Source organism: Heteronotia binoei, chromosome 21 (genome assembly GCF_032191835.1).
Source record: "Heteronotia binoei isolate CCM8104 ecotype False Entrance Well chromosome 21, APGP_CSIRO_Hbin_v1, whole genome shotgun sequence".
Taxonomy (NCBI): Eukaryota; Metazoa; Chordata; class Lepidosauria; order Squamata; family Gekkonidae; genus Heteronotia; species Heteronotia binoei.
In genome coordinates, this window is record NC_083243.1 from 77,338,559 (window position 1) to 77,354,854 (window position 16,296).

At 42.6% G+C, this 16,296-nt stretch overlaps 1 protein-coding gene and 1 long non-coding RNA gene across 2 annotated transcripts in view; both read left to right on the forward strand.

Moving 5' to 3' along the window:
- The first annotated feature begins 288 nt into the window (after positions 1-288).
- Positions 289-1,503, forward strand: LOC132589482 (uncharacterized). The gene is made up of 2 exons (XR_009556621.1): positions 289-410; positions 857-1,503. It is a non-coding gene; the product is annotated as an uncharacterized LOC132589482 (long non-coding RNA).
- Positions 1,504-2,516: 1,013 nt separating this feature from the next.
- DISP2 (dispatched RND transporter family member 2) overlaps positions 2,517-16,296 on the forward strand; it is a 36,136-nt gene continuing 22,356 nt past the window's right edge. Inside the window, exon 1 of the mRNA XM_060262347.1 lies at positions 2,517-2,614. Coding sequence (XP_060118330.1) covers positions 2,517-2,614 — 98 coding nt within the window. The remainder of the gene's footprint in view (positions 2,615-16,296) is intronic.

Here is a 16,296-nt window from a genome sequence, read left to right on the forward strand (position 1 = left end):
TACGTTACATGGCGAGTCAAATCCTGCAGGCCTCTCATTGGTATCAGGTTATGGATATCAGATTGCATCCATGTTTGCAATCATTCATACCCTAGATCAAAATTTTGTGATTGCAGGATTTGACTCGCCATGTAACGTATGGACCTATGACAACCTTGTAGGGTTTTCAAGGCAAGAGGCATTTACAGGAGGTTTGCAATTGCCTGCCTCCGCATCACAACCCCGGTATTCCTTGGAGGTCTCCCATTCAAACACCAGCCAGGGCAGACCTTGCTTAGCTTCCAAGATCTAATTGGGCTAGCTTAGACTATGATGCTCATTTATAAAATCTTGTGAAGTCACTCAGCCTGTGCATTTCATCTCCTTTCTTTCATTCTTTTTTAAAGGAGTCTGGAAAAGAAAAGGAATTGGTAAGCACTGCCTTTTAGGCAGCTAAATAAATCCTGTGCTATCTTTTTTGTCAGGTGGTTTGTTATTTTTTTCTGAGACACATCAACAGTCTTGAATCTGTCAGTTGCTGTTACTCTAATGTCAATGATCAAGCCAATTGCTTAGCTGAATCAGACAGCATCTGTGCTGCAAATTCACTCAGCTGCATCCAAATTGCTAATGGAACCTGTCATTATGAAAGCAGTTCCACTCCCCTGTCCTGTTCATACGACTCTTTTCTTGGCCTCTGAAGCTCATTATCCCTCTGAAGGTATCTAAACTGGTATCACAGAAGGGCTTATGTTCTTTATGCTGCCTTAAGACTTCCATGGCATTAAGAGAGGAAGGGCTTATTCTAAACAGCAAGTGGGATTAGTGTGCCTTCACCACAGTGATTTGTAATATGTATTGCTCTGGCTTTTCACAGCATGAGAAACACAGTGGATGCCATAGTCATGGCCAAACTCATTGTCACGAGAAGGGCCAAGGTCATGGGCAATGTCAAGGGCAAGGTGAGAGTCCAAAGTGCCACACTCACTGCCACGGCCAAGCCTCTGGAGAAGGACAGCACAAATGAAGCCTGCCTGGATCAAGTGTCATTTAACATCATACCATACAAATGCCAACCAGTTACTTCTGTATTCAGAAATACTTATTAAGCTTTGAGGAAACAGAAACCTTGGTTGTGTTTTGCCTATCCTACCTTTATCTCTATCAATCCAATTTAATAGTCATTAAAAGTTAAATTGTGGCTGGTTTTGTTTTCTTTTTTAAATACCACTTCTTGAACTAGCCACGTATGTAGAGAGGCTGTTTTCTAGAACTGTGTAATGCAGATTTATATTAAGTGATTGCTAAATAATAGATCAAGACACTGCAGTTAGTCATGGGACAGTTCAACTAAATGTTTTTCCCCACCACCACTGATTTCTTTTAAGGATTATTAACTGTAAAATGTTATGGGTATGAAACTAATTTTTACTTCTTCAGATCCTTAGAAATATGTTTTATGTAATTATTTAAAATCATTTCTGTCACCTATGGTCATGCAATAAAATTATATTACGACTGCTACACTGGGTGGATCTCCAGGCAGCCTTGAATGGGTGTAATCCTTGATGAAATGTTTTGCAAATGAGTACCATGGCGATTACCCATCTCCCTTTTCCTCTCAGCTTTGTTGTGAGACCAAGTGTAAAATACACTAGCAATTCACATATATCAATAGCACAAAGTAGAAGACAAGATCTCAGAAGAAGATTAAGAAAAAAACAGTTTTGAATTGAGGGAGAGACATTCACTACTTATAAGGAAGGCAAAGGTTCCAGGTATACAGGGATTTGAATAGGATGTGGAGCACTTCCTGTTATTGAAAACTATTTTTTTTATTGCCAAGTGTGATTTTACCATTTATTCTTACTTTTTGAGAGGGACTTCCAAAGTGGCTCGTAGAATCCAGAAATCCATCCAAACAAACAGGAGATTAAAATAAAGCTCTAAAAAGAATTGTGGCCAGAGGTCACAAGATTCAAAACTGGTAAAAATGCCTCATCCTCTTTAATCTCTCTTTGCCACATAGTTGTTATGAAAGTAACGTTAAGTAAGAAAGACAATATTTATTCAACCAACTTATCGCAGGCATGATTGGCTTTCTTTCAAAATACAATTTCTTATTTAATGTTTACAGCATGGTTTTAACAGTTCGAGAAACAAAAAAAAAGTGCTCCACGGCCAGGCAGCAATTATTGGTACCCATAAGTAGTGACTGCTATTTCTTTGCCACCTTGTTGGACAGGATGTGTTGAGATCCTAGAAACGACAGTGAGCCCAACTGGCCGGCAGCACCGTCCGTCGTCTCAAGACGCCCTCCCCCGCCCTTTGCTGCTATTGGACCATGTGCCCTCCGTGGCCGGGTCCCCTCCCCAGCCGTCCCTTGCAGGATTAGCGCAGGCGCTTTGCCCACCGAGGACGCAGCCGCTGCAGCGCTGGAAACAGAGTTCAGCACCGCGGAGCTGCGGACAGCGCCTTCCTCCCGCAGTCTCAGGTCGGCGGTTGCAAGCGAGAGGGAGAGGGCGCCGACGAGGGCCATGGAGGGGGAGGCGGGCTCTCAGTCGCTTGATCCTTCGGCTGCCGGTGAGATGGCAGAGGCAATAATGCGCCCGGAGAAAGGGTGCTGCTCCTCCAGGTAAGACTTGGATACCAGGCGTGGCCGTGGGCTGCAAGTCCGACCGGGTTCCTGCTTGCCGTGTGCCGATCCCCTTTCTCCAGTCCTTGCTTCTTTGGGGTCCTTCCTCTTCCCTCTCTCCCACTCCCCGGTGCCCTCCGTCGGCCCCCTTCCGTCCTCAAGAAGAGCCGTTCATTTCCCAGACAATGGAGGCGATCTCCTCTGGGCGAGGGGAGGAGGGATCTGCTGCATCTAAACTCTGACCGCCTCCAGTCCGCGGGTCGCTCGCTCTCCCTGGGCACTGCAGAACCACGGCTGGGCGGAGGGGTCGGGGCTTCGTGCCTTTCCCCGTGCTTCATCACTCGGGCAGAAATGACCTCCTCCAGAAAGACTGAGGCTTCAGCTCCCCTCCGCGCCTCGTTTTCTCCAGGGGCGGGCGAGGCTGTTAATCGCTTGGCTAGTGAGGGATTCCGCCCCAAGCTCTTGTCATGTATCTAATGTCACTTCAGGAAGCAATATCTGACTAAACCGGGGATTGCCGCTTCAACTGGAACAGAGTAATGTCTGAGGATCTCTACTAACGCTATCAAAGGAGCTCATCATTAGCACATCCTTTTCTACTCAGCCGTGTGCCTTTTTATTCTGGATGAAAGAGATGTGCATTGCCTTAGATCCTTAAAGAGAACCTGCCATTTGTGTCAGGGAAAAATTTCCTTCCCAGCCCCAGAATAAAACAAAACAAAGAAGATGTTTACAATCGGGCCACAAACAAAAGAACCGGGAGGCAGATCTCACCCAGCGTCTCATGGCGAAGACCAAGAAGGAGGAGCAGAGGCTGGGCCGGGCTACTCTAACTAGGCTGTTCCAGTGTCTATAATTCTGTCTGACCCTGCAGCCTGCAAATACCAGATCTGTAACAAGCATAAACACTAGCTCTGGGAGTGTTGTTTTGCTCTGCATGGTCCATAGGAATGAAACTAGACATTATCAAAAGATAGCCTAATGATAGTCATTGGAGAATAAAGTACAGAGCTGGGATATGGGTTCAGGAAACGTTGACTGAGATAGCTCTCCCTTGGATTATTGTCATAGCTTTTGAGTAATGTGCCTGGGTGCACATGCGCACAATCAAAGCATATAGGCTCCAGATTAGATCTGCAAATTTGAATCAATTCATTAATAGATTTAATGACTGATCCCTCCACTCCCAATTTAATAATGCATAGGGCCAAGACTCAAGATAAATAAAGGACATGCCAGAGATATGTTCGCTCCCTCTTTCCTCTGCCAGATGTGAGAGCAAATTAAAATGCTTTTCCCAGACTGCAAACAAACCTGTCAGATATTTTGCATTCCAACTGAAATTGTGGCTTCCCTGTTAGCAATATGAACTACAGGCAGTTGTCAATTATGCTAACTGGTACTCAGTATGGAATTGAATTGAACTCAGTTTTGAGTTTATCTCAAAATTCATGAGAGATGTACTTGTTAACAGCTTCAGGTGGGTAGCCATGTTGGTCTGAAACACCAGAGGAAAGTTTGAGTTCAGCGGCACCTTTAAGACCAACACAGTTTTTCTGATATAAACTTTCACGTGCACATTAAAGCTTATACCCAGAGTTAAAATTGTTGTTCTTAAAGGTGCCACTGGACTGAGCCACTTGTGGGAAGGGCGGGATATAAATCTCGAATAAATAAATAAATAAATAAAAGCTTTTGTTCTGTTAACAGCTGTGATTCATGATATCTCAATAAAATCTCCATGTTGACAGTACATAACACATACATACGTATGTGTGTATGCAAATGAATCCTGGATAAACAGTCGCCTCCATGTCCTGCTTGCAAGGTTCTTGAAGGGTCACTGTTGGAAACAGATCACTAAACTTGATCACCTGTAATAGGATTCACGTCTTAAATTTAATGTTGTTATCTTTTACATCTGGATCTTCTACAACACTGATGCTTCTTGAAATCATTCCCAGATTTGATTTAAAAGAAATAATTATACACATGAAGCAGCCTTATAATGGGCCATTGGTCTATCAATATCAGTCTTGTCCACTATTTCTGGCAGGAGCTCTCTGGGGTCTCACATAACCTACAATTTTTATCTTTTTATTTTATTTCTAGTTCTCCCTCCCCTGCATAGCAGAGTTCAGGCTGGGTAACAACAATGGTTAAAAAATACAATATCAATTAAAATCCATTCCAATATAGTTAATAATCAAACAGATGGCACATAAGGCACAATTTCTAAGCCCTCAAAGGAAGGATTGTGCATCATGTATGTTGGTGGATATTACAACTGATATTAAGACAGAGTTGGTGGCTGGGGAGAAGGAGGGGGCCAACCTAGAAGCTATCATTGCCTCAACCATATGCCTGGTGGAACATGTTGGTCTTGCAGACCTGGTGGAGCTGCTGGTTCCTGCAGGGCCTGGATCTTATCTGAAAGAGCATTCCACCAAGCTGGGTCTAAAGCTGAGAAGGCCGTAGATCAAGCTGAGGCCAGAAAGTTGCATTTCAAGCTGGGAACCACCAGGAGATTACAATGCTGTTTGAGGGGCACACCTGAACCTTTTACCTGGAGATGCCAAGGATTAAACCTGGAAATTTCGTCATGCGCAGCAGATGTTCTGCCACTGAGTCACATACTACGTTCCCTAGATAATCATTTGTTCAGGATGGGTAGTAGCTTGTTTGTTAAACTGCATATTACCTCATTGAAAAGAGAACTAGCCTGTCTTTTAAGATACTCCAAAAGGTGTGTGGATCAAGATTTTTTTTTGGGGGGGGGGTGGCTTGAAGTGATTTGATTATAAACCAGATTGATTTGAGGGGGGGTTTCTTAGAGCATCAGTTAGCTGACTCTTAAGATCAAAGAGAGCATAATAATCTCAATGTGCACATGAACTCATACATATATAGCATCTTCTCATACAGTACTGCATTAAACACATTTAGGCTGCAGTCCCGTGGTGCAGAGTGTTAAAGCTGCAGTACTGCAGTCCTAAGCTCTGCTCATGACCTGAGTTCGATCCCCAGCGGAAGCTGGGTTTTCAGGTAGCTGGCTAGAGGTTGACTCAGCCTTCCATCCTTCCAAGGTCGGTAAAATGAGCATCCAGCTTGCTGGGGGGGAAGTGTAGATGACTGGGGAAGGCAATGGCAAACCACCCTGTAAAAAGTCTGCTGTGAAAATGTCACCCCGGAGTTGGAACCGACTGGTGCTTGCACAGGGGATCTTTCCTTTCCTTTTCCTTTCCACACACACTAAATAATGCACTTTCAATCCACTTTCCAACTGGATTTTACTGTGTGAACTGGCAAAATCCAGTTGGAAAGTGCATTGAAAGTGGATTGAAAGTGCATTATGTAGTGTGTGTAACTGCAGCCTTATAGTGATATCCTAAACCAACTTCACTGGACTTAAAAGGCTGCCCAAGATCTTTTCCTACCTCTAGAGTATCAGAGATTGGACAACTAATATTAAGTAGTTAGATCTATTCTATGGGTATATTTATGGAAATATTGAAGACACAGAAAAAAACAAATGGGGAGAATGGAAACATTTTCAGTCTTTGTTTTGCTGTCAATATTACACAGATAAAGCCATGCATACCAAACTCACCATTTTCTTTGTACCTGGCATTGACAATGCCTTATTACCCTTAATATTAAGTATAGTAAACTAAGGGTGCGGTCAGACATTGCACTAAAAGTGAATGCATCATGCTCCAATTTGAACCGCCAAATTTTGTATCGGCACATTTCTGATTAGATGACCACTCCCGAAACAGAGCGGTCCTGCACTGGTCCCATATTTGAATGATCAGACATCACAGACCTGTATCGCTTCTTCCTTGTGCTTGAAAAAAGTTCGGGCAAAACCTGGAGTGGAGAGAGAAGCAAACACGCGCACACACCTGGGGGGGGGGGGAATGAAGAGATCCCGATTGCCTCTTTCCCTAGGAACCATTAGTTGCATTGCACATTGCACCCTCAGCTAAAAGCAGCATCCCTGAATTCCCTTTTTCTCCCCCCCCTCCCAACACGTGCAAACACATACACCTGGGGGGGGGGATTTGCAATCTCTTTGTTGATATAGTTGCTCTAGAACTCAAGACATTTGCAGATGGATGGCGAGGGAAAAGGACTTGGGTTCAGACCTCGGGCAGCGGGGAGAGCTTTCTTGCTTTCCACGCCTCTTGCAACCCTTCCCCCCCCTCCCGTTATTAGTGTTATTGTTGATGACGGATGACTTTCCAAGAAAGAAAAGCAGCCCTTTCCAAAACCTTTTTAAAAAGAGAAAGAGTCGAATCTGGATGATGTTCTTTTATTACAGGGTGAGCTGAAGGATGCAGTTAAACTTTTGGAAGAGAGTGTGTGGGGAAGCCAGAGCGTTTCCTGGAGAATGACAATTTCAGTGCGTGTGTTTTGGGGGGGAAAGCCCAAGGTAGTTGCAATGCATTTTGTGCAGTTGAAAAACAGCTGTTGTGGGAAGGGATCCTCGTGAAGGGAGGGGGGAGAGAAGCCTAGCCAGACGTAAACTGCCAATCAGCAGAGAACTACTTTCAGGGAGAAGTGGGACTTTGACACATGGAGATACCACATAATGGGGATATTATATTCCAGTTCCTCTAAAAAAGAAAGATTCTGCTCCCATGTAGCCTGTATTGACAGGGAAAATGCAAAACTCTGCTAAACGGTTATGTGGTCATGCGTACACATGAATTTGTTAATAATGGCGCCAGAAACGGTTGCAGTTTGAGGGAAGTGCAAACCAGCTGCATCACAGATGAGCCGTTCAGGCAGAAATAACCCGATTGTATGACGCACCAAGCAGGAAGGACCGGACTTTCTCTGGGGTCAAATTGCAGCGAGATCAATCCGGGGCAGTTCAGGATGACTACGAGTTGCTACCGAGTAACAGATGTGGAAGTCTGAACGTGCTCAGGAAATCCGAATGGGAAACGTGCCTATGTCAGAACTAAAGGAGTGTCTGAACGCACCCTGAGAGTTGCTCTAAGTAGAAATATTCCCTGCATTTCCACAGAGAAAATCTCATAGATCCTTATACCAGCTGCCCAATTTGGTTAGGAGGACTCTGTGTTGTAATATATAAATAAAGCCTTCTAATTCTGTGCTGGGCCAGATGAAAAGTTAATATAATCCATCATACTCTTTCCAGCAGTTGCCTACCCTTGAGCAGCTCATATAAGCAGCAAAATATTGGTAATTTTTGCCCATTGCTTTTATTCTGCATATTCAATTGGGAAAATTGCAGGAGTGTCATCATGAGTAGCAGAGTCCACCTAGTAGAAAACTATGCAAAACAGTCAGCAACCTTTGTCTATTTTGGAAAGTAACACATTTAGCCATCAAAGAGAAGAAGAAGAAGAAGAAGAAGATATTGGATTTCTATCCCGCCCTCCACTCCGAAGAGTCTCAGAGCGGCTCACAATCTCCTTTACCTTCCTCCTCCACAACAGACACCCTGTGAGGTGGGTGGGGCTGGAGAGGGCTCTCACAGCAGCTGCCCTTTCAAGGACAACCTCTGCCAGAGCTATGGCTGACCCAAGGCCATGCCAGCAGGTGCAAGTGGAGGAGTGGTGAATCAAACCCGGTTCTCCCTGATAAGAGTCCGCACACTTAACCACTACACCAAACTGGCTCTCCAGGATGCTTTAACTGGAGGATCATCAAAGGGGACTTTGCTTCAGGGGAAGGTTCTGCTTGCTACCAGATAATATTATGGCTCCCATTGATTCTTTAGTGTAATGCCTTAAAAATCTCAGCTTTGTTAATATAAGACCACCTATGTTTGTTCCTACAAGAGACCTGGGTGTCTCCTTTAGTGGTGGAGAGAATATGACTAGATGCTGCCCTTCATGTTCACAAAAGAAGAATGCTGTTTGTTTTCTCTCTCCTTTGTCTAAGTGAATTGGTGCAACCTGCAAACCTGTTTTGCACCCAGAACAATCTAGTTTTTCATTCCATTTAATCTGCAACACATCCTGTTTTCCATTTTAAGACTTCCACTTCTGAATTTTTGGCTTTGCCATCATTCCTTGGAACAGCATATTTTGCACCATCCGCCTTTTTGTTTAGTTACCAATGAAGGCTTCTAGAGAACTCAAAAGCCTGAACACTATTTTGTGATGTTTTGATTGGTCTTAATGAAAGGTATTATATGACTTCTGTCTTTTTGGAATTTGTCAGTGTGCCAGTGCAGCAGCTTGATTGTGCCATGTACATTTAAGATCTCCTCAGTTTCTGTCCTGCATATTCTTTTGGTTTACAGTTTGAGAGTCTCTTGCTTTGAGAGCCTTTTGCTTTTCCTGTATTACACTGCTTGGTGAAGTCTCTTATTAATCAGACAATTTGGCTGGTATTGCTACAAGGCTGGCATAGCTCCAGCACATAAAATTCTCACTTTTGATCTGCTTGCCCATACTGATAGCCTTGTGGCAGGGGTGCTAGCCAGGCAAACTTTGCACCTAAGCCTTAGCATAATGCACTTTTCCTTGGTTAACTCAGTCAAATCCAGTCTAATGGTATTTCTGTACCACAGCAACACTTGGCCAAATCTGTGGGTCCTTCTGCAAAGAAAGGCATCTTTGACAAGAGATATATAACAACAAAGAAATTGGATAAAATTTAAACACAGGAAAAAGCAATGGTCAACGGCTGAGTATCATCAATATACCTAACATGGCCAAATCTGTGGATATTTAAATCCAGAGACTGGAACCACAAACAGCCTTGGGTCTGCAGAAAAATCTAGACTCTTTTTTAAGCTGTCAAAAACCTCTTATAATAGAAGCAGCACTTATAGCTTTAAGATATTAATGTCCTGTTAGTGGCCATTTCAAAGGTTGCTATGCAAGCACAACAGTATTGCCATACTTCAAGCACTGGTTTCCATCAGTAAAATGCAGTAGGAGTGGGTGGGCCCCTTTCCAGGGCTGTTTTGGCCATTGAGGGGAGACTCAATGTGGCTATGCCAGGCAGCAGCCACTGGACAACTAGATATCACACAACTTGTATTATTCACTCATGACTGTTCAACACTTGCAATAATGACAGCTCTGCAGGCTACAACAAAAGAAGGCACACAAGTAACATTCTCAGATTCCTGATGCATGTAGAACTCATGCCTCCATGGGGGCAATTGTGAGACTTCTGGTTTAAAAGGAAAAGGCATAATTGGATTAATGCATAGGACAATATTGTAGTGTTATCTGGAACTGAATGATTATTGACCAGTTGGTTATATTTTTTTTAAATTTCTGGGCAAGATAATTGGCAGAGAGGGATGAAAGTAAGTTATCTGCTTCCTTAGCAGTGTGGCTTTATACTCAGTTCTGTTATTGATACTGTCTTAATTGCTCTGGTCAATGACCTACAAGGGCAAACAGATGGGAGGAGCATGTTTAATTTCCTGTGTCTCTCTTTGATCATGGTAGTCTTTCTGAGTCACCTACCTAATTCTGGAGTTCAGGGCACTGCATTATGGCAAACCTACTCATACTTGCCAAGCAGAACCCAGTGTCAAGAGTCACTCCATCTTGTTCCTCTTGTCATGTATATTCAAATATACAACGCTAGTCTGTGTCTTAATGCTATGCTGAGCTTGGCTATGCCTTTGATATAACTATAACTTGTTTCTTATCTGGAGGGAGGATGGCATGTCTGGTAATGGGCTAGTTGCTAGGTAACCAAGGCTAAAGAGCTGGAGGAGATGCGAACCATGAACTGATAGTGAGCACCCGCAATGATGAGAACTTTGCAAAAACCCCACTCAAACCCTCTGCTTTTGCTTGGCGTGCTTTGGCTTGAATTATAAAGGTCAGGGCAAAGGTTATAAATTGGGGGAACTGACAGAGAGGTCAATTCCGACAACACGTGTGTATGCCCATGAAGCTGGAATAAAGATCTTGAATTTCAATTGTCTTTTCCTTGATGCTGGGTCTGACACCCAGTAAGTATTGCTGGGAGAACTGCCACTCTGTCCAGTGAGATTTGTGGAATATGACCTTGGTCTTTAACACCTTCATGAAGCCACTGGAAGATATGGCCTGAAGTGCATTTGGTGTACTGGTGATATTCTTCTCTACTGTTGCCTTTAAGCAGAGCCAGATATATTGGTAGAAGCCCTGAACAAATGTCTGAAATGAGAAATGGGGGACTGAACAAATCGAGGCTTGGTCAAAGCAATGTCTTTATACTGAGAGTATGAAGTCCAAATGATTTGGGAATGTGTGGTTCTACAGGGTCAGGTCGCAGTCTGCGGACCTTTTGGACTGCTCATTGAACTTCATGGCCAGGAGTGCCATTTACCATCTTGAGCTGATACTTACATCTGCTCCCAGAAAATGGTGAGTTGCTACCATGATACATGATTTGATAACCTCAAGATAGGCTTGCCTTAATATACTCTGAGTGAAGCTACCTTTGAAGCTCATTTGGAAACTTCAAACAACTCAAAATTAGCCTGAAGAACTGGCATTGAAAGAACATTGTTGGCTTCAATTTTGTTTCTATGTACAACTGCTACTTACAGCCTTGGTATATGACTCCTAGGAAGAAATTCTTTTCATATGATCTCCCCCTCCCCACCCCCCGTTGTTTGCTAAGAACCCTGGAAGAAGGATCCAGGTCTTATCTTAGTGCCAAACTGCAAGAGACATAAGTACATAAGGAAAGCTCTGCTAGATCAGACCAATGATCCATCTATTCAAGCCTCTTGTCTCACATAGTGGTCAACCAGTTCCTCTGGATGGTGAACAGGGCATAGAGGCTGTGGGGATCCATGCCTGGACTAACCAAGGAATTGAAGCAATGGAAATGAATCACTGCCATTTACAGGTGATAAGCAGGGTTCACCAAGAGGGGTGTTAGTGAACATGAAGCTGGTGAAATGAAGGACTAGTAAAGTTGCCATTTTCTCTGCAATTTATTCTGACCAACGGTTGTGCAGGAGATCACCAGGCTCAAAGGATTCCTTACTCTCCCTTTGCACCATCTCTTGTCTCTTTTTGTCTCTGCGTTGCAATCTGGCTCTGACATCACACAACATGAAACATTACCTACAATATCCAGCCTGCACTGTGACCATACAGTGTGGGAGTAAGACCCACTCACTCATTAATGTGATGCTTTAGCAGCTGCTTTAATAGACTCCAGACTCTCATTTTGAAAAGCTAGAGTGCCCCTCTTCTCCAGAACAGATTCTGTCTTATAGCGGGGAAACAAACCTTGCCAAGCATACATCCAATTCCTGTTTTGATGTGAAAGAAACATAAATGTCACTCTTTCAGAGCCACCAGATTGCAGAATGTTCCAAGCCCTCTATCTGCAGTGAGGCGGCCTCATATCCATATGCCATGCATGGGTAAAATGACTCACACCCTTCCCCTGCAGTGAAATTACATCATTGCTGTGTCCGTCTGTACAATGATTCTCCAAAGACAGGCTCTCGCAGATGGAAGAATGGAGGCTATGTGTATGCCTTGCCCAAGATCTTCTACTCAATCTGTGGTGTCAGTTGAACCCAGATGTTAGTACACAACATAGTATGTGGGTGGTGTAGCAAAATCAGGGGGAAGGAGCTGGCAAACAGTCTGGGCAAGACTAAAATCTCAGTTCTGTCATAGACTCAGAGCAAATCTGAGAATCGGAGCATAGGACCTAAACACAGCCAAAGAATTCTTCCAGCTGCATTTCTAGCTTATTTTTACAGCTCCTTTTTACTCTTTTGGAAGTCTATCACCAAGGAAGCCCAAGTAGCCTCTAGTAAATTTGTATTCCAAGGCAGGGCAAGTCTAAAAAGTATGAGATGGGCTATACCAGAGGTGTTAAACCTGTGGCCCAAGGGCCAAATCAGGCCCCCAGAGAGCTCCTATCAGGCCTGCTAGCAACTCTCTGTCATATGCTTCCTTCTACCTCTCTTGCTGCTTTCTGCATCACAGCTTGCTTTGCCAGGCTGGCTCAATCAGCCAGGAGCAAAGCCTCTATTTTCTCCATTGGCTGACTAGCACATGAAGCAACTTTTGTACAAAAGCTAACAATGTCCAGCCATTTCATATTCTCCCCTGGCTCTTAGGCTCAAAGCATTGACCATGAACAACACCTGAACAGCATACTCAAGATTGCTACAGCACAAACATTGTCTCCAGATTTTGAGGCAATAATTCAGAGCAAGAGGGGTCAGTTATCAGAAACTGTTAAATAAACAAAATACTGCAAGAAAGCTAGTCTTTTAAGCATATTTTAAGTTTTTAAAAACATTTTTAACTGTGCTTGTCTGTGTCCCTTATAAATTTTATATTTCTGCTACCTGGCATTAAATTTTATGACACACATGACCTGGCCCAACAAGGGCTCATTTATGTCAGATCCAGTCCTCATAACAAATGTAATGTAAAATTTTATTTGTATCTCGCCCTCCCCCGCCGAAGCAGGCTCAGGGCGGCTAACAACATTTAAAGTGAACAACACAATAATAAAACAATAAATTCATATTAAATTCACATTAAAACCAATCAATGATTAAAACAATCCTAGATCTGATACTGGCGGTAAACATTATTAATCTGGCGGTAAACATTAATTTAGTCAATTGGTGAACGCCTGTTTAAAGAGGACGGTCTTGCAGGCCCTGCGGAACTGGTCTAAGTTCCGCAGGGCCCGCACCTCCTCTGGGAGCTGGTTCCAGAGTTGTGGGGCCGCAGCGGAAAAGGCCCAAGTGCGGGTGCTTTGAAGTTTAACTTCTTTTGGCCCAGGGATATTCAGTCTGTTTTTCCCCACTGACCTCAGTGCTCTCTGGGGCTCATATGGGGAGAGACGGTCCCTCAGGTAGGTCGGTCCTTGGCCATATAGGGCTTTAAAGGTTATGACCAGCACTTTGTACTGGATCCGGTATACGATCGGCAGCCAGTGCAGTCCGCGCAGCCCTGGCCGTATATGCTCCCATCTTGGGAGACCAAGTAACAGCCTGGCCGTCGCATTCTGCACTAGCTGCAGCTCCCGGGTCTGGTACAGAGGCAGCCCCATGTAGAGAGCGTTACAGTAGTCCAGTCTTGAGGTGACTGTCACATGGATCACCATTGCTAGGTCCCGACGCTCTAGGAAAGGGGCCAACTGCCTCGCCCGCCTCAGGTGGAAGAATGCTGACTTGGCAGTGGATGTTATCTGGGCCTCCATTGATAATGAAGGCTCCAGTAAAACACCCAGGCTCTTTACCCGCTGCGCCGTCTTCAGTGGTGCCCGTCAAAGGCCGGGAGGGATATTTCCTTCCCCAGAGTGCCACGACCCACATGGAGAACCTCTGTCTTCGCTGGATTTAACTTCAGCCCACTCAGTCTAAGCCACGTTGCAACAGCCCGCAAATGAGTTTGACACCCCTGGGCTACACCAACCTGGAATTAAGCCCAATGAAACACTGTGTTTCTGTTTAGAAAAGTTTTGTTAGTTTTTCAGAAAAATAAAAGGGATAGGGGAAGTGGAAATAGAAAAGTAATAATACAGCTAGTAATACAACTATAATCCATTCTGCATGTCAGTAAGTCAGTAGAATAAGATGTTTTTAGTATATTGTTACACACTTCAGATCATATCACCATCATCTATATAAAATGTTGTAAGGATTGTAAGTCCTCGTTTAAACTATCTATTTTTTAGATTGTATTTCTAGTATATATAGTATATATAGTAAAAAAGTAGAAATAGAAGTTCACATCAGTAACTCTTAAGTATCTAACCACACATATAACTTCTCCCAATATTTTCTTGCTTCTTCTTTAGATTTCCCAACAAGCAGCTGGGATAAGTAGTCCATCTCCACCATTTCCAATATTTTCCCCATCAAGTCCGATCTCATAGGAATTTCCTGAAGTTTCCATTTCTGTGCAAGTAAAATCCTAGCTGCTGTATTAATATGAGCCACTTTGTGGGAAGGGCGGGATATAAATTATAGAATAAATAAAATAAATTAAATGTCTTGTTTCTTTTGTATAATTACTAGGATATATGTTCAATAAAAACAGTTCTGGTTTAAATTGAATCTGTGTCTTCAGAATTCTCTGTAATAATTCATGCACCATCTTCCAATAGTCTTTCACCACTTCACAGGTCCACCACATATGATAGAATGACCCCAACATATTTTGTACATTTCCAGTACTTGTTAGACATATTGGAATACATTTTAGAAGTTTCTGAGGTGTTACATACCATCTATAAACATCTTATACAGGTTTTCCTTAAAAGCTATTAACTTAGTTAATTTGATATTAGATTTCCACAGCTTCTTCCACTCATCTAACGTAATATTACGAGCCACATTCATAGCCCACTGGACCATGCAGTCTTTTACAATCTCGTCTTCCATCTTCATCTGTAATAGATATGAATATAATTTTGAAATCAGTTTCTCCTGAGGGCCCAGGAAAATTTTATCAAATGGATATTATTCCATATTAAAACCTATTATCTTGTGTTTGGCATATCTAGACTCTATTTGTGTTCTCAGCCACCAACTCATTTTAATATCCATACCCTTCTTTGGACTTCAAGTGATTATCTTGTTTCAACAATTCTTCATATTTATATTTCTGATTTGGTCTTATAAGATTTGGTGGTGTGAACACTTCAGCTGGAGAGACCCGTCTTGGAATTTTTTGATAGATTCTCAGTTTTAACCATGTCCATGTAGGATACAGAGATTTCCGGAACCAATGGTTTTTTAAATTAGAATGTCCTTCTAGTCTTTGATACCATAAATATGCATGCCAACCTAAGGTAAGTTCATGTCCCTCTAACAATAACTGTCTCCTATCCTTCAATAATACCCAATCTCTCACCCAGGACACCACTGAAGCTCTGTAGTAGAATTGCCAGTCTGGAAGACCCAGGCCTGCTCTTGTTTTAGAGTCTTGTAATGCTTTTAATCTAATTCTTGGTTTTCTCTTTTGCCAAATATACTCCAAAACCATTTTGTTCATTTCCTGAAAAAACACATTAATTAAGAGCACCGGAATGGTTTGAAATAAAAATAGCAATCTTGGCAAAATATTCATTTTTATCGCGGCTATTCTTCCCATTAATGATATGTTCAAATCCTGCCATTTTTGCAAATCCTTTTTAATCTCTTTAAGCCATTTATCGTAATTGTCCATCTTTAAATTGCTACATTTATTTGAAACAGGTGGCCAAATATTTCACTTTCTTCTCATGGGAGAATCCTGACTTCTATTGAAAAAGATTAATTTGTTCTGTTATATTCTTGGCCAAAAATTTCATTTTGCCATAGTTTATTTTCAATACTGCCCAATAACCAAATTGATTAATCTTATTTGTCAAATGATCAATTGAGTCCAATGGTTGCTCTAGTACAAAAACCAAATCGTCTGCAAAAGCTCTCAATTTGTATTGTTCATTCTTGATCACTGCCGCCTTAATATTTGGGTCTTCTCTTATTTGATTATTCAATATCTCTAAACATGATAAGAAGAAGTAGTGATAGTTGTCTTGTACCCTTCTGGATAACAATTGATTCTGATAGTTCACCATCACCTTTGCACTTCGGGAAGAGTATATTGATTGTATCATTCTCAAAAAGTTCTCGCCACACTCCATACCATTCAGTTGTTGTAGCATAAATTGCCAATGTACATTGTCAAAGGCCTTCTCTGCATACA